Below are 27,984 nucleotides of genomic sequence, written 5' to 3' on the forward strand. Positions count from 1 at the left end.
CACTTTTTAAAATTTTTAATGGCTATAAATTTCTAACAGTTTTGTTATTTATTATTACCATTATTTTAATAAAAATGTGAAAGAGAATGAAATTTTCAATTTGAAATAATAATATAATTTAAAACAAAAAATAAAAACAAAAAATAAATAAATGTTAATTTAGAATTACAACAATAATAATACATAGATAATGTACATTAATATTGATAATAATATGCATTTTCAAATATTAATAAGCATTAATGTCTAAATTACTGTTGGTATTTGATGACTATATACTCCAAGGCACTTTTACTTAATTAAAACTATTATGGGACTTACTAAAACTAATATAAAAAATAATAATTTCGAAAGAAAATCAATGTAAATTACATTACATTAGTCCTTCTAAAGCATATACTGATGAATAATACTTAAGTAGAACAAAACAACTATTTTTTTTTTATTTAAAAATTGACATTATTTCCAATTCACCTACGCATCGCACTGCAGAAATTATAAAATGATAAAACGAGGAAGCCAAAATGTTTTGAATATCTTAACGAATTATCACATGAATGTCTATATTATAATATATAGTTAATAATTATTATATATAGATATATAAATTGGTTTTAAAAATCTAATAATTTTATCAATAACAATATAACTATAATAATTAAGAAAAAGGTTTTTAAAAACAATAAATATTATTATATAGTTACTTTTAAAACAGGACAGACAGCGTTAATAAATAAATCACATGGACTTTTTTTTACTCGTTTTTTTTTTTTTTTTTGAGGCAGGAAAAGGAAATAAAAATTAAATAAATTAAACGAATAAAATGTTGTTTTTCGTACACTATTCCAGTCTTTACAAGCCGAAGAACTAGTATGTATTGAGTGACTGCTCTGCCGGATGTACCCGTCGAAAAATTGCTCTGTAAATTATTCAAATAAAATAATTGAGTACATAAAATACATACTTATTATGTACTTATTTGTAATACACAAATATGCTAAATATTGTCATTTTCTAATTTTATTTATGATTTAAAATTATAATTTTATGTAAATATGAATATTTGTGAAGAAAATGTATTTTGAGATTTTTTATCTGTTAATAGATATTGAATTTGAGTGTACAATAAATGGTGAGAAATTTTATACTAAAGCAAATTATATACCAAAATAAACAAAATTAATTTCATTTTTATTTGAATCACTGATCATAAATATATGTAAGGATATGCTTTCATATGTGCATCGAATGTCAGGAACACCACACGAGTGATATGCTGTGTTAGCGATATACCCTCCGGCAATCGTGACCATTGTCTGGATGCACCTAGGAAAGAGTATTTTTATGAACATAATACCCATGTCTGCTAGATAAAGAGGGAGGATTATTGAGTGGTTTTTACCTATATCTTACACGTTTATTTCAGGCAGAGAATTTAAGCTGACAATTATTGAGGGATGCCTGTAAACAAAGATTCAGTATATACACAATATTAAAATTACCCAAAGAAAAAACTGTAATGCTTTTTAGAACATAAATTTTGATATAGTTTATACATAAGTAACAATTACATGAGACTGTGCTATATGTTACTAAAAGTTAAAGGGTAATTAATTAACCTAGGGAATTTGCAATAATGACAGTTCTGAAAATATTCATTTTTATTATGGGGGTAAAAGTAAAACGTGTAGATAAAATTAAATAAATTCATAATAGTAACCTTGTATAACCAATCATTAGTATAAATAATTATACAAATTAACTTTATAAATATTGTAGTATTACACTATACATAAATAAAGTCTTTCTACAGTGTAAATACATTTCAAAATTGGTAATTAACGTCATATAGTCACAAATAATAAATTAGACATAAGGTAACATTTAAAATTGAATTTAAATTCATACAGGCATAAAATTTAAAACAAAAATTACCATTTTTAAAATAAATAAATTATTCAATCCAATAAAAAATATGAATAGACAGTAATAAGAACTCTTTATTTGAATATAATGTAATTAATTTTTATTCTTACTCTCAAACATATATAATGTATTTACTTAAGTTTTCATATTGTTTTTTAAAAATTTAAATTGTAATTAATAATCAAAGACTAAAAAACAGTTAAAGACTAAAAACCTATAAAATTTGATTTTTACAATAACTGGGATTAGTATAATAAATATTATTTATACAAACATTCTACTATAGTACAGAAATCAAATATTTTAAATAACTTATTTTATATAAAATTATTAAATCCTAAAAACTTTAGTTTACCTATGCTTACTTATTTTCACGAAGATGTATTAATGGAGCTTGGGAAGAAAACTCATCACAAATCCTCCAAGAATAACAATGAGAATTGTCAAGCATATCAGGATCATGATTTTCTTCTAATTATTTAACAACAACATTTAAATATTAGTAAGAAGAATAGTAACAATAAAAAAATATACAAAAATAAGTTCTAAATGAAAACAATAATGGGAAAGCTAATAGCATAAGCAATAGAAAACAGTGTTTTCACAAACAAACAGTGCATTATTCAATACTCATTGGTATTGAAAACTCAACTATAACTAATAAAAATCAATAGCTAAATATCCCCTTATATTTATTGAAAACAATTTTTTTTAATTTAATTATTAAATAATACTATAATACAATCACAATTGACTTGCCTTTCATTTAACTGTAACTTGGTGTTAATTTTGTATAATATATTCAACAAAATGACTTATTAAAAAAAATTTTTTTAAAATAATGTTCCTGGATAACTACTATTAAATACAATTAGATGAAAAAATATTAGTATTATGTAGCATAATATTGATTATTCAGAACCAGTCATGAGTCATCTTATATGTAGGATATGTTTATTTGTTTTCTTTGTTGTAAATAATAAATTACTTACTTTTTGGGCTCCTTTATGATAGTCTTCAGCAACAACCAGTTCTTTTTTGCCTTCAGCAACTTTTTCAACAGTGAATGATACATGGTTTTCTATGTTATCAATAAGTCCACCCTATATTTTTTTTTTTTTTTTTGGATAACATTTTCAGTTGGAGCAAGATTGGGATAAGGAATTATTATACGAAAATCCCAAAATTACATATGTAATATAAACAATAAAAACAAAAGTAAGCGAAAAATTTTGAAAAGGAAAAAAAACAAAACAAAACAATAACTTTTAGTAATTATAAATCAATAGCAATCAGCTCAAATTATATCAACTAAAAACTAATACTTAATAGTATTTCATTTTTCTAAATACAAACAAATATCAAATAAGTAATAAAACCTACAAAAACAAACAAATGCATTCAGCAAAGCGAGTGGGGCCATTGCAAACTTCTACGCCTTTTGACTTACTCTTCTCGCTTTGCTTTGATATTTTAACGCTTTCTTAGTATCTTGAGTTGCCGTCTGTACATAATCCACGGCGTGTTCAACATGATACTCAATTCGATCAATCATTTCGCCCTAATGTTGTTTTTAATTTATAAATTAATAGGAACTAATTTCATTTCATATTATAATGAAACATGGTTATATCAAAAACTATGTTAATAAAAACAATAACTAAATTGTAATTATTTATTTTAATTGTTTGTTTGTTTTCAATTTTTTAAGAACAATATCTACAAATTTTAAAATTAAATAGTTCAAGTAAATTTAATTTAAGGTAAAAACTGTAAGGAATTTAATGAATGAATTTTAAAGATAAAAATAATGTTATTTCAAACAAATGTAATGCAATATTTAGTTTTTTAAGTGCTAGAAGAGACTATATAGCTATTCAATTAAAAAACCAAAACTATTAATTTGGTAATTAATAGTAAAGTTTAATTGTTAAGTACTAACATAAAAAATCAGTTATAAAATGTATTTTAAATCTTTTATGACAAACAAACAAACAATACATTTGTATATTGAAATTCACTCTACAAATCTTTAAGAATGCTTATTGAGATTTGTATAGATTTTCAGCATAGATTAAACGGAAATTAGTTAACATTTTTGCAAAGAATAACATTATATTATTGTTGTACCTTATACAGCGATGATTTTTAGGATGTAAAAATAAAAAATGACTTATTTGGATATTAATTACATAGAACCAAATTACTATCATAAATAAATGAGTATTTCTTCATTATTCAGTAATTTATATATAAGTGTATATACTATAATATATACAGTGACAGCATCTATTTATTTGGAAAACTATATATTGTTTATAATAGAGCTAAAAATGATTATTTATTAAAACTCCACAACTGTTTTCTATAAAATGATAAGGTTAAGTGCCAACATATCTAAATTCAATAGAATTATATTATAATTATATTATTGTTCTATAAATAAAATTATAACAAATAAAGATTTAATTTGATAAGAATGTCAATATATTATCAAAAGACAGATGTTGTAACAGTTATCTCTCTAAAGTAACATGTGTTGAGTGGCACCTAACATTTTAACACAGACGCAATAATTAACATTGGTTGGTCAACGCCTTCAGCACACCAACCCATACTATAATACCCAATTACCCCGTTCACCAAATACAATTTTTTTTCTAGAAGTACAAAATTAAAACAACTTATTTTTAATGATAATCCCAACAATCAATTTAATTAAAATACTGAATAGTTGATTTAACTACCAGTGTACCATAATAAATTACACAAAAAATCACATCATAAGGTTACACCTCTGATATGTTTGGTGCAATTATCTATGATAACCAATGTATAGAAAATATTGTATACAATTTTAGAACACTAGTTTTAGCCATAAAATTGTTAACAGACAAAAAAACCACACATTTTAAATCAAACAGCTTCCTTGCTCTACACAGTATCTGATAACAGATTGGATTGTAAATCATTAGTATATTTAAAATACATACCTGATTTTCAACCAACATTGCCATATCCATGAACATATCATGAAGTTCTCTGATAGAGTTTTCCAGTTTTATAATATCAGCATGCCTGGCTTCAATATCAGCCAATGTTTGCCTGGCTTGTTGTGTTTCCATAATTATCTAAAAAAAAAATCATGTTAACACTAAAAAAAAAATTGTATTTTTATAATTACGCCTTGCGTGAACACAGCCGGGTTCCCTTGTTCTAACATTTCTTCAAGTTCATCATTAGTAGTTGTTCTTCCCGCTAAAATATTAAAATATTGGATTAATACAAATTAAACAATTAATTTAACAAACAATTCATGGAAGCGTTCAATTAATGAAATTATAAAAATTTCAAATAAAAAACTGGGGAAGTGTCTCCTGTATAGTAGATGTTGAGTATATTTTGCCATTGAGTAGCCTATATCTAATAGATGAGTTAAATTTGAATTCAATGATATATCACTACATACAAAAAAATGATTCTGAGCAGCACTAATATTGCTATATGTAATTTATTTTTTCCAAAAATGAACGAATGTAGCATGGGTAAATAACAATACTGTGTATAACTACCAAATAACTTGCACATTTTCGTGATTTTGTAAAAATTTAAACTTCAAACTTCGGTTATAAGAATAAATTGTAACTATAAACTTTAAAATTTAAAATTTTAGTCACTATAAGAACGTATGAAGAACCTTAAATAAAACTATTAAGATTTTTTCTTTTTTTATGATATAAAAATCAAAAAGTCAAACATTTTAAATGTCTATAAATACAACAATAAGAGCCAAAATAGTTTGAAAAATATATCACACGTCTAGAGAATATATTTTTAAAAAATTGGTAAAAAAATTCTGGTCTAATTATAACAAAAAAAAAAACAAAATCCATTTTGATGAAATCTTGTTTTACACAATAATTCCATAATGATAATTGCTATATGTTTTTTTTTTTTTGTTTTAATTCAAAAATATTTAACAATTAATGGGAATTTAATTTTAGATTTCTGCAAAATATCAATTAAAATCAACTTTCTACAGAAACCATCCACAAAGATACAGATTGAAACATTTTTACTGCTCTAAAATTTTAAGAGCGATGACTGATGACAAATATATAAAATAGTTTTAAAAGCACAAGCAGATGATTTTAAAATCGTGACATTCATACTCTGCTCAGGAATTGTTCTTACTTATTTCTAATTGCCTCTGAATTCGCCCTTTACAACGTTCTCTGTAATCTGTCTGCGTACGGTTATATTCCGTCATCACTTCAACAAATTTACGCGACAATGTTGAATGTTGTGTTTTGCGTATTCTTAAATCTGCAGACGATTTGTTCGATTGCTCTTCTGCTTCTATATTCTGCTCAATTTCTAATAACAAAAATTTTTGGTTATACTTAAACTAAAACAAACAATTTTTGTTGAATAAATGAATATTAACCTTTGAGTTTGGCACGGACTCTATTAGCAGTTTTTTTTATATCCACCATAAGATCTTCCAGTTCTTGTTTCACTTCTAATAAAACAATTTTCGTTAATAAAGTTATTCAGATAAATGCATGAATACTAAATATTACAATATTAATTAAAGCTATTAAAAATAGGTATATTTTTCATTTTATTTTATTAGTGTTAAAACTTAAACCCGTAATTCAAAATTCTTGGTTAAGTACATTTGGTATACACTTTTAGATTATGAATAATCAAACATGCTTGTAAATGTTGTATAATGAAAGTTATACTTAAGAGGATGTCAGCGCACCATTTGTTTTCTCTCTCTCTGAACTACACGCGACATACCAAATTTATGTTTAGCAGAATCAACCATGTTACATTGACTGTTTGGCGATATTTTAACTTCTCTGCAATTAATAAGCATTTTAAAATCGTAGTAATTTACAAGCTCATAACTTACACAAAAATTAAAATAACAAAAATAGCTAACATAGAGACACAGGTAGTGTTCTTAACTTGAAATTTGATAATAGATGAATTCACTAAAAGTAACAACAAAGGATAGATTCTGCTGCACGTAAATTTGGTATGTAGCGAGTGAACTAGAGAGAAAACAAATTGTGTGCTGACATCCTCAGAACTGTTAATATTCTTCGGATAAGAAATACGAGTAGGTACTCAAAACTCAAACTATTTCATATATCAATAATTATAAAATCAGAAATGTAGTTTGGACAGGGCCGTACTGGGGCGATTCAACCTCCCTCCAAAAATTGTCTTAGATTATGTAACTAAACTTTAAAAAAGAATAATATTTTGTTACTCCACCAAAATTTGTTTTTCATTCTGGAGGATTCTTCTTTTAATATGTTTTTTTTTTAATTATATAATACTGTTTTCAATATAAAATATAAAATTGTTGGTTGGATTTTTTTTTTATTCACCACTTCAAAACACATAATATGATTGGGGAAGTTATTCTTCTAGTACTAGTTTTAAGTTTATATGTTATGTTAATTTTTTTATCTTGAACCACAACAAGAATAAATCTTTTTGAAAAATAAAGTTACTAAAAATTATCCAAACTTGGGTGATTTTACTTTAAAAAGGCCAGAAATATTTGCGAAACATAAATAATCTGGTTTTCCATATGATCTTCAACTTTTTTTAAACATTAATGCTTCATAATGTATAGAAACGCGCTGTCGTTTTAAACATAAAAACAATTAATTCTTAAACTCAACAAACAATTCTGAAAGAACTAATTAACTCATGAATAATATTTACTCTTTTAATAATAAACAATAATGTATACATTGTCCTTTTACAAGACAATTTTTCGTGAAGTAGGTAACCATTTTAAAATTTTAACCAGCTTAAATATAAGTCACGATGAATGTTGTAAGAACAATTGATCTCGTTAACAACTTGAAAAGTGTTTTCTAAAATCCATTAATTTTTACGCCCCATTATAATGATTATTTACACCAAGACTAAAAACATAGATATGTATCATTTATCATAAGTAGAAAGATAATTTAATTATTAAATAAATAATTTAATTTAACATTATTTGTGTGAGTATATGTTATGAATCAGGAACTAAGAACGATAAGAGACCGAAATGTAGGGGGAGCCACTGTCTTCATGTATTTCTGGCTAATTACGTATAACAGGCAGTAACTGAAAACAAATTTCAGGGTCCAACTTTTTAATATACAAAGATGCTAGATACATCACTTTTAGGTTCAAAATATAAAAACTCTTTTTTTGTTTACAATATTCTTGTAATTACTGCTTTAATGAAAATATAAATTATTCTTAATATAACAGTCAATAAACAATATTTGTATTTTTTTAAATTTGGGGGACCCTGGACCCTCGTCCCCAGTTACGGTCTTGACATATAATGTACAATATATAAATTAATATAAATTATTTATAAATTTTAAGCCAAAAGAAATTTGATAGGATTAGACATTTACATGAGTTAACGATAACAAACGATGTGTTAACAAAACTTTAAAATATCTAAAGGTAAAACAGAGTATTTGAATCATAAAGATAAACGGAGAGTCAAACTAAAACAATCGAAGACTCAATTTGATTGGCACTACAAAGTATGTATTAGTTGTTGTTCTGTTTTTTTACGCGATTACGTTTTTGATAGTTAATATAAATGAAAGTTATTCGTTAACGTTTAAATATAATAATGCATAATTCAGTACTTATATTATACTCAGCATTCACATTTAGTAATATTTTTTTTTTCATAATATGATAATTTAAATTAACAATACACTATTATTCTGCGTGGAAGTGTGTGATGACGAGAGTACTAAATATTACAGAATCGCTTTCTAGTTTATTTTATTTGTGTGGTTAGGCAATTAAGTTCACAACCACCCTACCGATTTCATTAAAAACAATCTTAACTACGAGTATAAGAATAAAAATACACAATATGTAAAAACAAAATTCTATGTTGTAATCACGAATCCAGCAATTTGTTCAATACAATCACACACTTCCTTCCTATTTAGCTACTATATTCGTCAAAAGTAACACTACATCTATTTTTGCATAAGGCACAAAGCAAAACGAGTTCGGCCCACACAGTTTTATATCCTGTCCGTTTTTTATTATACGATACATGTAAATTGCGAATATTTAATACCAATGACTAACAATAATAAAATAATAAATTTAGTTTTCCAATTGTTGGGACGTACAGAGATTTAATTGAATATACCATACAAAACAAATATAATTTTAAATTAAAAAATTAAGTTATCAGTTAATTAATATAAATTTAACATTGCAAAAAATAAAGTACATAAAAAACACGAACATTAAAACTCTGCTCGGAACAAGCACGGGCAGCTTAGGTTAGAATCTACAATAAATCACTTTAAAATTAAAAATAAAACATTTTTCGATCTAAAATGATTGAGTTACCTAATAACAGCGAAAAGTTTTAATTAGGCCCATTTTTATTATTAAAATATCTATTTAATCACGGATCGTTGTATATGCTTTGTATTTATATTCCATTTTTAGAATGGTTTACAAAACTAAGTATTTTGACCAACTAATATTTTACTCATTAGCACTTTTAATTATTGCGATATGTTTTATACATTATAGAATATACATACTTTGTATGTTAAAAAACTAAGTTAATACCTAATAAAATCGTTTTTTAAAATATTACAATTTAAATTGTCTTCTCTGTCTAATTGTTTTTTTTAGAAATATTTCTTTTTAACATTCTAACATGTTTGATATTATACATAATACTATATTATAGTATCTACATTTGTTATTTATAATACAAATGTAGGTAAAACCTAATACGAGACCTTAAACTTCATAATGTTTTTATTTTTAATAATTATTAAAATTAATATTTTATATTCACGTTATTCACGTTTTTCAATTTAAGTTTTCAGCTGTAATCTAAGACTACAATATCAAAACGAAACGGACAAATCGTATGTTTAAAGTATCGTGGAGTTTTAAATAATATGCATACAGGCCAAACATAGAATAAAGTGATTTTTAAATTATGGGTGGAAATAAAAAATAACAAAATAGTGTGCAAGTTATTTGACAACATTCATCGAGTTGTCAAGGTGACTAGACTGTATTAGAAGGAGGGTAGTAACACTAACGGTAGAACGAGAGGAAGTTCAGAGTTTTGGGGTTGGGTAGTATATCGATTAAAATCCCAGTAAGGGTGAAGGGACGCAGTATATTGCAACGTACATCAAATATTATCAGAAAAGTATACGATTACGGCAATTAATATTTTAAGTTTAATTTTTTTAGAATTTCAAATCAAATAATATTATAGTCAGTTTTAATAAAATTAAAAGCTAAATTTAACACTCAATATAATAATTTTAACCATGATGTAAGTGATAGCTTTATGTCATACTTCAATCGAAGAAAAAGAGCAATATGTATTATTGTAGTATAGGATATATGAAATATTATTATTTATCTCGTTGTTTCCGTGGGTTTTTAATGATTTTTTAGAATTTCAAAAAAAAAATATTTCTTTCTTTTTAACTCTTTAATTGATACTTATAACAATTTTTAAAATTTTGAGCGTGCAGTTGTATCGACAGTAAAACCAATTTCATTTTTTTTATATATATACCAGTAATGCCTTTTTTTCTGAAAATCTTGATGGTTGAATCATACATTTTGGACACACTACTTTATTAACTCTGTTTCCAACATCTAAACAACCACCATAAAGTATTGCACTTATCTATTTAGCACTGATTATATTGAAATATAAGTAACCAAACGTTAGTTTCAAAATTCATCACTTCGAGTGTTAAAAGGATGTCAGCGCAATATTTGTTTTCTCTCAGAAAGACTCAAACCCACGCGCAAAATAGATAAAACGCATTCATGTTAAATCGTTTTGATACTTTTTGAATACCTAATCTTAGAATACAATCAACTATCACGAAAATTATATAGGATAATATTTTTGAGTGTTTGAAATATTGGTTTTATATTTTATTAATGATTAATATTTGACTTAATAATTGTATACTCAATATTAAAAAAGCGAGTAAGTGGGTACATTAGGTGTCTAGAAAGTCACTGTTATGCTGATGTATTCAATTTGAATTCAATGACACAAAATCATTGCATACGAAAAACGATTCTAAGCGAAGATCTGTCAGCCTATAATATTACTAAGCATATTTAATGATTATTGTGATTAAAATAATTTATTTTACTATTAGGCATTAGTACCTATTACAGTAGCTTGAATTCATTCAGTTTTACCAACGAAATTACATTTGAAAATGTCACTGTTTCAAAAAAGTTTCTTATATTTACGAATTATATTTTTTAATTATACAACACAATAACTAAAACCGGTATTCATGGTTTCAATATGTAATTTTGTAAAATTTGAACTTGAAAAAAACTAATAAAAGAACTCAGTTTATATAATTTTTGGATTTGTTCGTTACAATATGAAATACTTATGAGGAACTTTGTACTAGCATTTTTACAAAGCGAAAAAAATGTATTGATATTTAATGGAAAAAAAAACTAAGAAAATTCAAAAGGTCCACAAGTTAAAATATTTTAAAAATTGTATCGTGTATAGAAAATTATAAAATAAACATTCAATGAAAATTTCAAACATTTTTCTAAAATTATTAGTTATTGAATAACAACAAAATAAAAAGTCGTTGATAATTGGTTGATTTACGGGTGAATATCCAATGTCTAACTTCATACGCTCGTAAAAAATTAATTTGACTTTCAAGTTAACTATTTTTTGTTAAATGTAAGCTAAAGGGTCATGTTAAATGTTCAACATTTGCTATAACTAGAACATTTTTTAAGAATTTCTAACTCAAAACAATTTGCTAATTTTCGTGATTTTGATGAATTTTGTCAATTCCGCTAACCACAACGCTGAACTATATTTTCAAGTTTTTGGACCGAGCAAAACACGCTTTTATCGACAATAATTTTTAAAAAAAAACTAACAGAACTCGAATTTTCTTAAGCCTATAAATAGTTATGAGTCGAAATATTTTGAAAATTGTATGGTGCATAGAAATTGCTAATATGTATAAATATCCAGTGAAAATGTCATGTAGGTTATTACGGTTATTTTTACTAAAACACAAAACTGGTTTTGCGTAAAAATCTCAGTTTTTACTTAATTTTTTGTTTGTTTATTCCGCCGCTTTTGAAAACTATATTGGGCATGTTTTACTTTTCATCTCCCTCTCCTCGAAGTAACTAGCTAGATTCACTTTCCACCCAATAAAGACAATATCGAAGAAAATCGAAACATTTTTACTGTCCCAAATAATGATGACAGACACAAAAAAAACACATTATTGTAGACAATACATTTATCATCCCGCTCAGAAACTAAAATTTAAAACAAAAATTATTTATATCAATGGATATGACATTGTTTTAAGGTAATATTTAGACGGATTAATAGTTATACCTATAAAAATATTATTCTCTAAAATGTTTGATATTTTACTCCGAGGTAACTCAAAACACAAAAAATAAAAAAAATGATTTTACGTGAATGCGTTTTAATTTAAATTGTTCAAATGTTGTTAAACATACATCAACTAACTCTCAAGATTAGATATACAATAATTGTTAAATATTCGAAATGTTTAAAGATCATTACAACAATAAAGCCTAGATAATTTGTTCAGACTAGCAATAAATGTATTTTTTTAATAATTTTTGTATTGGATTATAAAACCAATCAAAATTATCGCTTGATACTATTACTATTGTATATACATTATACATATACAATATATATATAACAAAAAATAAATATCGGTAGGTATAGATTTTTTTCTGTTTAGAAAAGCATTTTTGTGAAAATTTCAAATGTTTTCAACTAAGTTGAACGTGATAAATATGTACAGCCAAATACAAATTTTAAAAAAAGCAAAATTATATTATAAATCAGTACGCAAGTATCCATCATTAGTAAAAAAAAATGCAAAACTATAGCTCTATTCAGAATTATTTTTAAGCTGCGTGTCTGCGATGTTTTTAGAATATAATATGAAACCCCTTCCAAGTCCAACCCATATAACACATTCTAAGTGTTAAGTATATCATATTTTTTGTGTTGTATGAGACCAACGAAGATAATTATTATAGAACATTAAAATTATAAAATCAACGTTTTCAAAGATCAATAACTGAAGTAAAAAAATTGAATGAAAAACTAAACACAACTTCGTTGATAATTTTAACGTCAGCATTTAACTCTTTTAAGTATGCAAGTTGCACTTAATAAGCCAACGATTTTATTACTTTTTTATTTTTTGCTAAAATCATATTTTTTTCTAATATTAATTTAACATATTTTATAATACATACATTATCGGGTTATCTACATTTGAAGAGTAGAATATGTATTTTAAATTTTGTGGATAGTAATTATAGTAACTATCATAGTAAGCTACAATTAATGTAGCATCCTTGAGTTTGAAATCAACCCACAATGAGGGACTTTACCATAATGGTGTCATCATATTTTCTATGAAAAAAGCGCTTACTATAGCTAAAATGTACACAATTTTTGACTCACAGAATAAACAAGATACAAAATATGTTTTTTTTATTAATATATGTAATATGTATACATACAATTGTATATAATATATTATATATTATCCCTATAACTAATTTTCTAATAAATAAAAATTAACTATTTTTAAAATTCAAATTCAAATCAAAATAATTTCTGAGATATGTTTATAATCATTAGTTAAATAACGTCCGCACAATTTACAAATTATTTACATTATTAAAATGAGGAAATTAGAATAATTTAAAAATTAAATTAAATCTTCACCTTTCCAGTTTTCTTTGTTATACTAAGTGATGGAATTTATTACCAAATTGCTAATTAATAATACGATAAAAGTGCAAGACCTCAATTGTTTTAAACCGGCATGAATAATAAAGTACGTAATCTAACATCTCAGTAATGGCAATATGGCATTTTTTCTAATCCCAATTAATCTTTTATAAGTATAGTACAAAAGTTTTACTGTAGTTAGAAATCAAATTCGGTATATAATTCCAATAGTTCAAATTTATGGAGGAGCTAATGGTTAAATAGCTAATAGCTATAATATTATTTTTGGCATTGATATTTTGGACTTCATGACATCACGGACTGACTCACGTAGGAAAAATAGCGGTTTTTTATAAGGCAATATTAATACGCAATATTATACGATTCCGCGTGTAAATAATATTTATTGACAATTGTAATTAATTGTCCTGACCCTTATAGTTACAATATATCGAGTTCCTTATATTTACAAATTCTAATATTAATTAATAGTTAAGAAGATGTGGCATAAGTATGTGTTGTCTGCGTCTTACAAGTGCTAACATACTAAATTTTAAGCTCAGCAGATCACGTTTAGGTCCATTTGATTGAAATTAGAGTGAATTGACCTCTTAAACAATTTAAGGTAATATATTATTATCAAAGGCATTGCACAGGTGTATTATTACATTTTAATTTTAAAGCGATTTATGAGTATTTCAAAATTGTAAATTGTTTATACATCTTTAAATAACTCGATTAAAAATTAAAATGTAATAAAAAAATCCGTGAGATACCCAATAGATAATAATACCCTTTAAATTTTAGATCAATTCACACTAATTTTTAAACTAACAAAGCTGAACGTGATCTTCTGAGCGTAAAATTAGGTATGTAAAGCATTTGTAAGACGGAGACAATGCAGTGTAACGTCCTTTTAACTCTATAATATTAGAATTTGTAAATACGAGGGACTCAATTTTTTGTAACTATAAAATTCAAGAAAATTAATAACAACTGTCAATAAATATTATTGAATTATGTTATTGGTATGTATAGTATCTAATAACGTTCAACACCCACCAGTTAAAACACAATAAAATATGACTAATGGAAATAATAAATACAACCTTGTACTTAAATTTTAGTCTTAGCACCTAATCTTACAAAAATACAAATCATTTTAAAGAAAACTTTTACTCCGAACAATCGTAAATTAAAAAAGATACACATTCTAAAATTAAACAGTTCCAAAACATAATCCCAAATTCCAAAATCCTTTTTTGGAAAATGTTATATTAAAAATTAGAGTACACGTAATATTAAATAAGTATTTTAAAATGAAAATAAATTCGTTAAAATATATTTTTAGAATGAATATAAAATATGACTAAAAATATCCGGAGGGGGAATTAGAATTGTATCAGTAGCAAAGACCCTAATCATTTATATTTTAAACTAAAATCTGATTAAAAAAACTGGGGGGGAGGGGGCTAGACCCTCGAGCGTTCTTCTAATTCTGTCAATTGTGTAATACATAAGTCAGCTAACTATTAAAAATTGTTCAATCAAAATGTAATATGTGTACATAGTTTATTATGTAGTTTGAAATTAGTTGGTAGGTAGAATAAATATTTTGAAAATATCGTCAACATTTGAACTTGGTTACTAAAAAAATATTGTAACTGAAGGCTTCTTTTTTTCAAATTTTCATTAAACAAACTTATGAGGAATCTTACATACATTTTTAAATCTTAGGTGATAAAATACTAATTTTATGAATTTAAAACAACATCATTTATTTTTCAAATTCAAATTAGGAGGAAATTCATATAAAAAATGTTCAATTTGTTTTACTTACAAACATTTCATTACATACAAATGTAAAAAAAAAACAATAATTCAAAAATTTTAAACATCAATAAATAGCATAAAAACAGTAAAAATAATGAAAACTGTATCATTCCTAGTAAATTCTAACATGCAAAATATGCGAGTGGGTCATTAATTTTTGAGTTTCAACAAAAAACAAAAATAATCGATTTCTAGTTGAACTGATTTCACTTTTACACCCTAAAGCACCAACTAATAATAATAATTAATTATCAAAAATTTTCTACCAGAAACCACCCTTGAAGTTTAAAATCAAAACATTTTTTCTGTAATACGTATACAGATATAACATTAAAAAAATACACTTTATTGAAAACTAATACATCCAAATTCTAAAATGAATTTTATTAAAGTATATTTATTTAAAATACATTATTCTATAGCTATTTTTTAAAAATAGTGAAATTTAGTTTGGATTCTCATAACAAACTGTGTCTGTAGAATGCATTTTTTCAGAAAACTTTATTCTAGTTCTGACAAAGTTTAAACATTAAAACGTTAAACAGACAACTTTTTATAAATTCAACAGGCTAAATAATATAAGTAAAATACCATAATACAATTTACAAGCAATCATTAAATAAATACGAGCTTAAAATTATTGATTACACGCATTTTTAATCAAGCTGGACAATCATGCTAAAACATTATTTAAAAAAATTATGATAACAATAATACGATCGCCGTTTATCAATAATTTAAATATACAAAATTCAAAAATAATTATAGCATACCTGATACTTATATTATATAGTTGTATATTTCATATTATTTGTATATATTTCAAAATTAATTATGATAGAATGAACTTAAATGGTCACGTACAGTATAAAAAGTGCAAAATCATCAATTTTACCCTAATTTACGTTACTTAAACATGCTATTAATTCATAGTCAATATAACATTTATATTTTATTTCAACTATGATACAAAATATAATATTATATCATTATAATAATTTTTATTGTTTTGCTACAGCAAGTTAAATTAGTATTTTTTCTTTAAGCTCAGGGGATTAAAAATTAATATTTTTGGAGGTCCATGTTAGGAATTTAGGAAGCTTTCCCCGTTCATAAAAATATAACATTAATGTTTATCTAAACAAAAAAAAATATATAAAAACCTTAGTTTATTTACCATCAAAAAAATAATTTAAAAAATAAATATAAATAAATATATTTTTTATTTTTAGGCCAGATAAAGTTAATAACCTAACCTTTTGCAATTTGGTGACCCCATGCAAATACTTTATTACCTATCGGTAATAATAACCTACTAATAAGCAAAACAATGAAAATGTTGACATAATAAACGTGTAATGAAAAAAATGAAGTACATAATCATTATATTATGAACATTGCTAATTAAAATCTATCAAGATAGGTACCAACATTTGTATAAGATAAAAATATGTACAGCTTTTAATGCGGCAGTTCTCAGCCTGGTTTTCACAGACACCCTAAATTACATCTACTTAAACAGCAACACACTTAAAATAATAAATAGGTTTTTAAAAAAAGGAAAGTAGACCTTCATAAATTATTGCATTAAAATTTCATTAATTTGATAAAAAAAAATTTTTATGACATTTGCCTTTATTTAAAATAAAAATTGGTCAAAATTATTATTAATTGCTACATACTTAACATTATGGGATGTAAATGTATCGACATAATACCAACAATCAAAATAAGTTTCAAATACTATAGTAATTAAACAATAAATAATAGTTTTGAATTGGGCAGAATTAGACTTAATTTATAATTCAAGACGAACTTAAGGGCAAAAACTTAAGTTAATTCTCCAAGAATTTCAAATTTCTCATTTGCTTACAATAAATAAGAATTTTAATCAAACAAATTAAAAATTGTCTAAGAAAAAATGACAATATAATTTATGTGGTATAGGGATACATATTTTACAAATTTATTTATAATTTTAAATTTCATAATGAAAATATCATAAAGTAATAGGCACCTATATAGTTTGAAATTCAAATATAATTGACTGAACTTAACTTTTTTTAATTTTTAATGTGCCTAGGATTAAAAAGTTAAATATTTGAAAGGCTCTAGCACAATTCTCATTTTTCCAATTTTATTAAACACTAACCAATACTTGTGTAGGCATACTGTTAAGTTTAGTCATAACTTACTAGCCTTTATGACTATAATGTGAGTATTAGATATTGCAATTAAGAACCACTTTATATCAAATATTGAATAATTTATTAATAAAAGCAAAAAAATAACTTCAACTTAATTTAAGAATAACATTATATATTTTAATAAAAACTAATTCGTTGAGGTCATCACTAATCAAAGCTCCACACTTAGACTAAAAAAATGTACCTAGTCAAAAAAGCTGTACTTCAATATTGATTGTTAACTCTTCATTTTAACTTGATTCATTGATAATTTTGAAAAATATTGTTTCTATGCTCAATACATTTAAAACACTTGTACTTTCCATTCATAAATTATAAATATTAAGACAATAACTACATGTAAATACCTGCCTACGAAATATTCATATACATATATTAAATTTAAAAATAATTTAAAGGAGACATTTTTTTTATTTATAATAGCAAATTTAATCTACTAAATAAACAGTTGAATAATTTATGGATATTTCAGTAAGAAAATCCTATTTTATTGTTGTTATAGTAGGTTACTTGTTTGCAATTTAATTTATATACAGAAAGTACTGCATATATATATGAATGTGTTTAAAATGCTTTGCAAAAATGTTTTTATATAAAATTAAAAAATTAGTAAATAATTTTAAAGCAGCTACACAGTTATATTCTAATTCCTACTCAAAATCTAAAATCATGATAAAAAATAAATAGCATCTGTAAATTATGTTCAGAACATTTTATGTGTCACATTTAGTGTATTATTATTATAATAATAAAAGGGAACATAAGTAAAAAAATAAAAAACAGTAGTCATAAGTAAAATGAACACTAATTTCATATTTGAATTTTAACTTTCAGTTTTTTATAAAAAATAAAAATTTTTAGTAAAAAAATTATGTCCAACAACTGACGAGACATAGTTAATGTATTATTTGTTATTAGTTTACAACCGTTAGGTTGGTTTTTTTTTGTTAAGACCAGACAGATGGCGGTCTCTTTCCTAGGACTGTCTCCTACCTGGAGAAAGAAGCTATTAGCGCCCGAGAGCAAACTGGTAATGGTGCATGTTTTATACTGCCACCTTATTCTGCTCGGCCACTCAGTTACAATAATGTAAATATTAAAAAGGTTAGGTTAAGTTGTAAACATTTTTGTTTTAATTAAATGCCGCAAATATTAACTTTAAATTAATTTTTTATAAAAGCTTTAGTAGCTACAACTTTTAATAGACAATATATTATTCATAAAGCTTAAGACTTTTACATTTAGAACTTATTATGGTTTAATAAATATATCATCATAACTTTATTGCAGTACATCTAACAATTTTGTAGAATAATAAATATTTATTTATATATAATATCATGTGTCATACTTTTACTAGCTAAACTTTGAATACCCATCAAAATTCAATGGCCCAGTAGGCAATAATATCATAGCCTTAGATAATTCTACACATACCACTTTAAAAGATCCAACTAAAATATTTGATTTTTCTATTAACTTTCAAATTTGAGTTTTATGCCTAATATTTATATTATTACAACATAACATAATTTATTTTTAATGAAATATATTTAATAAAGAATGTTAAAAGTTTTATTTCAGTAGTTTAGTATATTAACCATCAAAAACTATTTGAATAGTAATATTATATTATAATTGTTAGACATTGAAAGAATGTCAACACTTCAACCACTAATTATTTATAATTAATACAATTATATTACTTTCATCAGTCTGAGGAGCAGATAAAATTGCACTATGTTTTTTCTTCACTTCTTCCACATTTGCTTGAATCTTATCTATCATCCCTCGGATACCTTCCACCTATAACATAGATAGTTTTTAATGTTTTATCAGATGTACATTACATCTTAAATAATTAATTTTTAAAAATAACCTCAAGCTTAAAATCGCATAATAAGGGTTTGTAAATTGATTTCATTGTAGTAAAATTTTAATTTTTATCACAGAAAAATGAACATTTTCAAGGCAGGATAAATAACAAACTGATACAATTATTTACACTAGTTGAAGTTTTATCTGTAAATAGGTTTATCTTTTATTTGACTAACTAATAATATCATCGAGTACATGACGTATAAAACTTAGTTTTGAAGATTTTAATGAATATTGAACTACATTCATTTGTGTAATAAAAATCAAGAATACTTGTTTTTTTTTCCTTTGTAATAATTATTTTTTATTCATTTTGTCAAAATTAAATAAGTAAATGAATCATTAATGTATTTTGTCACTTTATTTCGTTAATGTCTAACTTATTAAAATTAATTTACTATTATCATACAAATTAACACTGCATAATACAAGTAAGCAAATATATTGAAATTGAATAATACATTATATAACATAATATAGTTTTTGTAGTATATAGAAGTATAGTTAATTAAATATTCTTTTATAAATACAAATATGGTCAAATTAATAAATCTTAAATTTATTTTTAGTAGTTTATTAGAACAATGTTTGTTTACAGCAAAAGTCTGTAACAAAGTTTTAGAAATTAAACTTATATAGGCACATATGCATTACAACATTGGTTATGTATTAAGCCTTTTTTTTAAAAAAGGATTATTAATTATCCAATTATCATTAAATATAACACCTTGTGTGCCTTGGTTGACAGGTAGTTACAACTATGGTATTACTCCCTTCAAGACAAACAGTATGATACCGTATCAATACAATGTATCCATTTGTATATGTTATTGTTTAGTGGTTTTATAGCATTGAGCTTAAAATTGTGCATAGTAGTGGGTACATGAGCAATGCAAGTCATTTGAGGCACTAAACATGTTAAATTCAAATAAATTCCTAATATCTAGAAATGTTTGGTATTAATGTTTACTTAATGATTAGATTATATGAATACAGTCATCTTTAGGAGAATTTCAGTGTGCCATATTTTTTTTACTGACCACTTGCTGGTATGCAACATTGCATATTTACATTCAGCAGAACCAATCATATGTTTTTAGGTTAAATACTAGATTGAATTTGCCTATTATTAAACTTAAAAGTAAAAATATTATTTAGGGCATTTCATAGGCTTTTATTAATATTTGAATATATTGGGCAATAACTAGAGAAAATAATATTATTTTAAAATGTTTATAATTCGCTTAAAAATTAAAATATCAATAAAAGCCTATGAAATGCACTAGATAATTGTCATAACTATAAGTTAAGTAATAGTTCAATTCGCCTTAATATTAAAGTTAACAACTATAGAACTTTAAACTAGTGGACAGTGCCCGCCAGTCTACGACATCACCTTGCCTACTGTTCATGGAGATGAAATAGAGTGAGATGGACACTGTAACATCCCAAATATATAATTTTATCTCACTCGTCCGCAGGTTTTTCTGTCTAAGCGATGTCCATAAGTTTATAGTCTATGCTAACAACACACAATTAGTTTAGCTGAACATAAATTTGGTGCATTGAACAAGGGTTGGATTTATTTTTTTTGTTCTATAAAGTTGATCCTGTTGTAAAAAAACATTTTTTATTCAAAAAGTATAAACACTCCATGAGAAACTTAAATTGAGTACTTGTTAGGATCTAAATTTTTTTGTAAGTAATTACTTTTCACATTTATGAATGTTACTTACTTCAAAACATTTAGAGTTTAAAAAAAATCATAAAAAATAAACCACTTGATTTAGACAAATATTTTTACAATCGAGTTTTCTAAAAACCAGATTTACAAATTGGCTATTTTAAATGTTTTACAAAGAATTTAAATAGATTTTAAATTATAATTTTGCTAATAAAAAATAAAAATAAAATGTTTTATATTTTACCTACCTACATGTAATGCAGACGTCAAAAAATTATTTATAAAAAAAATTGGAAAAAAAATTATTTAATTTGTCAAGTCTTCTTATTATACTCACTATATTCGAATAAAACTATATTAATATACTTTCAAATACAAATCCATTATTCAACTTAATATTAATGTTTCAGGTATATTTTATTTATTTATTATATGCTAACTTTGTAATTGCTAACTTTGTATTTTTGTTCGAAATAGTAGATACTTATTAGTTAATAGCAGTGTTGAGCAAAAAAACTCAAATAATTATGAATGCCCAATGATTAAGTATATCAGAGTTAAAAATGTATTAATTTCAACAAATACCTATACATTTGGCTATATTAAAAAAATAAGGTGACATACTATTTGTATTAAAATCAATGCAATTTTATGAATTAATTAATTATGGTCCATAACTAAAAATTAAATCACTGTTCATAAATGATTTTGTTTATCTTTATTTTTATAAATTATAATAATAATAAAATACGTTTTTAATTATTTTTATATTTTATTGACTCATAAAGATATTGACAATTTAGAGAATGTCAATACATTTATTAAAATGATCTATACATACCAGGGCTTGCAAACGTTATAATAACGTTATGATTATAACGTTATATTTGATAAAAAACGATTGAAATTTGTAAACGTAATTATAACGGAAAACGATAAACGTAAATAAATAAATAACACAAAACAAAACGTAACGTTTAACAAAATATATGATGTATCTTTAAACGAAACATAACGCAAAACGGTATATATTGTATTCCATTAAACGAAATAATTAATTCCCAATTATTTAATAATACTTACTACTTAGTAGTATTCAATTATTTATTCAATCCAAGAATTAATTTTATTCTGTATCCGGCCTATCCGGGAGATCCCGTATTAGATATTATTTTAAAACTTAATAAGAAGTTATTAATAGAATAATTTAATTACCAATAACTAATAATAGTGATGCTCTGATAATATTGTACTGTACTATCTGTACTACGGTCGAAATTTATACCACTCAAGTTATTCAACTATTGTGTTCGATGTTCAGTTTGATCAAATTTATTCACTCGTCAGTGTTTGTCTAATTGTTGTCAAATGTTTAATATTTATATTTTATACTAATATACTTATAGTTTTAACGTGCATACGTTTTCTTTATACTAGTTTAACCCATTTAATTAAATAAATAAAATTAAACAATACCTACTTAAAACTCAGAATAGGGAAATTATGTCCCCAAAAAAAGGTCATAGTCGTATACTTTTAAATTGCGGCCTATGTACTTTTAAAACAGGTATCTAAATACTTTTAAATTTTAAATAACGATAAACGCAAAAATTGTATAACGTTTTAATTCTGAATAACGATAAACACAAAAGTTAAATAACGTTTAAATTTTGAATAACGATAAACTCAAAACTTGTATAACGTTTTGATTGTAAATAACGTAAAACAAAATTTATTTTTCAAATGCAAGCCCCGATACATACAAAACAATTTTAACTATTCTTATTGTTTAGATCTTTGATTTTACTACTACATTTTTTAAATCTTAAATAAGTCATAAAGTTGATACAAGAATGTTAGCTCACAACTAGCAAAAATTAAAACAGCTTTCAACCTTGTTGATTCCAAGTTTTTTTTAAATAAAAACAATTTAATTTACCTACAATTTATATTAAAATAACACCAAATCAAGGTCTAACAGCCACATTACACAGTGATTAAAATGATATCAAAAAAGGGTCAACAACCTTAACATAACATACCTATCTACCTACATTTAAAATTTAATCTGTGTGGTATACCTATTAGTATTATTATTTTTTTTTTTTTTACAAATATGAATACCAAGATCAATACTTTTTGAACTGCAACTATTTACAATACTTACAAACTGAATTATATTTATGATAACATTTATAAAAATTTTTAATTTCAGTTAGGTTACAATAATACCATGGTATACATTACATCAGAGGTTCCTTAACTTTTTATGGTACTGCTCATTTTGAAAAGTGTTTAAACTAAGGCAAACTACAACACACTAACGAAGTAATGAACTTTTTTTTGTTACTTCGTTAATCGCTATAATTATATAACTTTAAGTCTCACTTGTGGTGATATGTGACTTGTATACTTGCAACCGTCATGGATAATAATTGATAATAAAACTAAGTTCAACATCAATGTATAGTACAGTTACACAGAAAATATTGTCTTGTTTGTTTGAATTTATAGTTTTACATAAATATATATATATATTCTTTCTATATACACATATATTTTAAAGTTATCTAACATTAAGTATTGTATATGATAAAAAAATGTATAAATATTTAAAAAATTACCGACCCACAGGTTTGGAAACATGTACATATTTTTTAAAAGTATTAATAAAATTATAAAGCCGATAAATTTTTTAGTTTAATAATGATCATCACTTTGATTTTTGCAAAATGCATCTATTGTTTCCATTTTCTAAAAAAAAAATATTTACCTCCTCAAAAAATTTATCCATAAATCCAGCTCCTGATCCATCTTGCCGGCCTTCCAAATTGACTGCCACATCATCGGCACCTCCTTCTTCATCGTCACTTTGAGCCTAACATAAGAATTCAATTCATATCAACCATAATTTATAAGTGCAATATTTAAAAAATATCATCTTGTACAATTAAAAAAATATCATCTTGTACAATTAAAAAAATAAAAATAGTTACTACTTAAATCGAAATGTCAGTTAGTATGTTAACGATAAATACAAATTGGTAAAAGCTAACATAATAGTATAACTAGGTATAGGTATTGTTCAAAAATGTGCTGTTTAGCTTATATAACAGTCATTTAAGATGAATCTAAACAACTGAAGTCTTAATAGAATACTGGCATTAATATAATGTTCATAAAACAAACATATACACAGGAAGATGGATGTTGGGGGTCGAAATTGTTGTGTTTTCTTTTATGGTTATTACTTATTACAAATACTATACTCCATTTCAAAAGATAATAGGTACACCAGTTCTGAGCACTTTTTCACCTTTCCACCAGTCACTACCTATGCTGTGGTGGGAGATGAATACCGCCGGATAAAAACCAACAGCAGCTTGGTGTATTTTCTTTGGGAACGGGTAGGTAGACTGGAATAATATTTTATTAATTGTATAAAGCCAGCAAAAGAAAATAAATGTTTTTAACTTTTGAAGGCCTTATAAGTAGAATACAATTATATCCTTTAATGATTATTATGATTGGCAATAAATACATAGATAGAATTGTAATTTTCAACATCAAGTTTTTCAAAAAGTTAAGTCATTCCCCAAAGCATTAAAATGCGTGGGCATGTCATTGTCAAGTTAATGTTTAAAAAGATTCTGCTAATTTTAATTATCTCAGTAAAATTGCGCTCAATTTTCAGTTTTTAGTTGGTTATCTTAAGATTAAAACTTAAGTAGAATCATAAAATATCACATAGGTATGTATTTCATACATGGAGTACTAAAAAAATACTTATATGGCTATATCTATATGAAAAATACAAAAATATATTTGTTACCTAGTAATACCTATTACCTACACATAATAAACTGATCTTGAACCTAATTACCAAATAACTGAATAATTATAATTGTTTGAAGAAAAAATGATATAATCACTCAATGGTTGTAAAAAATATTAATATTCGCCAGTCATCACTTCGTAACATATTGAAGTCCCTTAGTAATCATTATTCATAGTGTAAGGGTTACAATTTACAAAAAGATAGTTTGATTTTAGAGAATCTAAACAGAAATAATAGGGATAATTTAAATAATTTAATAGATGGAATGTACTTAAATATTTTTATTAATGTTTGGCCATACAAGAAATATTTTATATCACTGGCGGTACAAAAACAACATATAATTTACTAGGTAATCACTATTAATAATTATTAACTAAATATAGGTACCAATATACAATATAGCATACCTAGGTTCATTCATACTCATTCGTTTTGAACTATCTACCTACCTAACAAAAATTTACATTTTTTTTATTCATAGTAAGTGTTTATCTACGATAAAATAATAAGTATGCATCAATCGTAAGTGTAGTCAGTGTCAAAATTGAGTACTTCAGTTGGATGTCAAAGTTTAAGCAGTTTGATAACCCAAGTTAGTATTGAGTTAAGTGGGCAAGTCGATATTGGACCTTTAATTGTTTCTTATGATAAAATACGTCTACTAGTTGTACCTATACACGATTAAGAATGTTTACAATGTAATATTGTCACAAATATCGTAAATATTTTTTTTAAAAATCATACCGCTTTTAAAGCCGCTAGCCTGTCTTTAGCCATTATTTACAGTATGGAAACGCGAAATAGATACACAGACTAGCCGAAAACGGTTGGGTCTCATAAACGCGTCATTTGGTAAAACGGTGACACAGACACAAGTACAAATAACACTAGAGTGAAAATTAAAAAAATAACCGAGGAAAACGATAAAAAATTAACTTTTATAATATTAAACTCCGAACGTGCGGAAAACTCGAAAAAGAGACGAGATAAAAATCAATACATACTTCCTAACTACAGCACTGTCAGCGGCAGACCTGCGAGTGAAATATTGCGCGGCTGCGCGCACCGTGGACCAAAAAACGAATCTATACCAGTCTAGCCAACGCAAAAATTTAGCGCCTTTCGATAATATTGATTAACATTTTCAATATAATATTTTGTTATTATGTTATAATACTTAAGACTTGGGTAGTTGGGTAGTTGGGTATTGCATAATATACGTATAGGTACTATAATAAAGTTTAAAAGAAATTAATGAGATACATTATTATTGCGCCTAACTAATTTAAAATGGATACGTCAACATACGTTGCTATAACACACAACACTCGACAACATGTTATTAAATCCTACTTCATGTATTATATTATAAAACTTTGGACTGCTACCCGTATTTTAAAATATAAATTATAATACTAAACCTACATTTATAAATTAATGAACTCGAATAAATGTAGATTATCAACGACAACAAAAATGGGTCTTCAATAGATATCTACTCAATGGCGTATTTGCGGACGTTAAGTGGGTGATATATATCACCCCCCCCCCTCCAAGCTTTTTTTTTTGGTTCAATTCATTTTTTTATTTTTCATTAAAAACTTGTTGCAGCTGTTTAAGAGAAGTGTTGTTGATGGTGCTGGACGTTGCAGGTGATATATTGTCAATACTGGTGATATAATTATGGAATCCATGGATTATCCTATAATATGGAATATCTGGGCTCCTAGTGTGCAAAATAATTTTGGTCATATCATCACCTTGCAAAAATCCTAGACAAGCCATTGTACCTACCTGCTATTACTCTACTTATCCAATAACCTATGCGTTTGAAAAAACCCTATAATTAAATCCAAAGCGAAGACGAAATTAAAAAACTAAGTAAAATACCAAATCTCAAAAGCATTAAACATACTATAATAATTTATACTTGTACACATTTAAGTAGCCGCGTTTACTTAATTTTTTTTTTTAATAAAAAGTATACAATCTGCACCCTTGATCACGGTAAGAATATGTGATAAGTGAGAGATTTTGTACATGAAAAAGCGTGAGGGAAGAAGACATCCGGTGACAGGACTATCTATTTGATTGTCTATTTTTAAAAAAAAATTGTATTTATTTGTTTTTTAAATTGATCTTTGAGTAAATCTCTACGCCAATTTCTTTTCAGTCGCCGTGTGGGAATGCCCGGAATTGAACTAGAAGCTAAATTTGATATAAGGGGATTAGGATGAGTTGGAAGTCTATTATGAAATCGTTTGTAAAACGTTACTGCTTCAACGTCAACTGTTTTTATACTTAAATCTGTGTGCAGGGTATAGTTGGAGACGTATGGTAGAGCGTTATAGTGATTATGCGTAAAGTTTAATTTTGAAAGATTTGAATTTTGTTTACATTAGATTTTTTTGCATTGCCCCATAGTTATAGACCATAAGTCCACTTGGGCTTGATTAAAGAATTATACATGAGAAGTTTGTTATTTAGTTTGGGCCGTTTGGGGTGTTTGTTAGATATTAGTGTTTCAGTTGAGGCTTAATTGATAATCATATTAATCAATAAATTATTGAGCATAGTCATTCATTTAGGGCGAGTTTTTTAGTTCTGATATGCAGTCCCCAGGTAAGACGACGTTCAAATAAACAAATTGTCACCGACCAGTTATACCTATTGTAGTTATCGATGATTGATATAAATAAATTACATAACTATTAATTTTTCGGGGGGGGGGGGAATAGAGGTTTAAATATAATAA

The 27,984-nt window shown here is 25.3% G+C and overlaps 1 protein-coding gene and 1 long non-coding RNA gene across 10 annotated transcripts; one reads left to right on the plus strand and one right to left on the minus strand.

Moving 5' to 3' along the window:
- Positions 1-418: 418 nt before the first annotated feature.
- On the minus strand, positions 419-26,282 carry LOC111032050 (syntaxin-1A). 9 transcript variants are annotated; one of them, XM_022312226.1, is made up of 11 exons: positions 25,974-26,282; positions 24,162-24,266; positions 19,533-19,632; positions 6,374-6,448; positions 6,121-6,303; positions 5,111-5,184; positions 4,920-5,057; positions 2,915-3,029; positions 2,292-2,397; positions 1,403-1,461; positions 1,056-1,326 (listed from the first exon to the last, which is right to left on the minus strand). In XM_022312226.1, the coding sequence occupies exons 1-10, from the start codon at positions 26,004-26,006 to the stop codon at positions 1,410-1,412; spliced, it is 981 nt and encodes a 326-aa protein (XP_022167918.1). In that variant the 5' UTR covers positions 26,007-26,282; the 3' UTR covers positions 1,056-1,326; positions 1,403-1,409. The 9 variants fall into 9 exon arrangements, with proteins under 9 accessions (XP_022167919.1, XP_022167922.1, XP_022167923.1 ...); XM_022312227.1 differs by lacking the exons at positions 1,056-1,326; positions 1,403-1,461 and adding an exon at positions 419-919 and having other exon boundaries at positions 2,282-2,397; XM_022312230.1 differs by lacking the exons at positions 1,056-1,326; positions 1,403-1,461 and adding an exon at positions 419-919 and having other exon boundaries at positions 2,919-3,029; positions 25,974-26,281.
- LOC111032053 lies at positions 19,936-27,976 on the plus strand. The gene is made up of 2 exons (XR_002604276.1): positions 19,936-20,135; positions 26,841-27,976. It is a non-coding gene; the product is annotated as an uncharacterized LOC111032053 (long non-coding RNA).
- The last annotated feature ends 8 nt before the right edge of the window (positions 27,977-27,984 follow it).

This window comes from Myzus persicae, unplaced genomic scaffold (genome assembly GCF_001856785.1).
Source record: "Myzus persicae strain clone G006 unplaced genomic scaffold, MPER_G0061.0, whole genome shotgun sequence".
NCBI classification, from domain to species: Eukaryota; Metazoa; Arthropoda; class Insecta; order Hemiptera; family Aphididae; genus Myzus; species Myzus persicae.

Bases quoted from the DNA above. Each gene is read 5' to 3' on its own strand.
- LOC111032050 (XM_022312224.1), bottom strand. From the start codon at position 26,006: ATGGCTAAAGACAGGCTAGCGGCTTTAAAAGCG. The intron at 6,304-6,373 runs GTTAATATTCAT...TTTTGTTATTAG, and splicing joins AGTCCGTGCCAAACTCAAAG to AAATTGAGCAGAATATAGAA. The intron at 920-2,291 runs GTAAGCATAGGT...AATAATTTACAG, and splicing joins ATACATCTTCGTGAAAATAA to AGCAATTTTTCGACGGGTAC.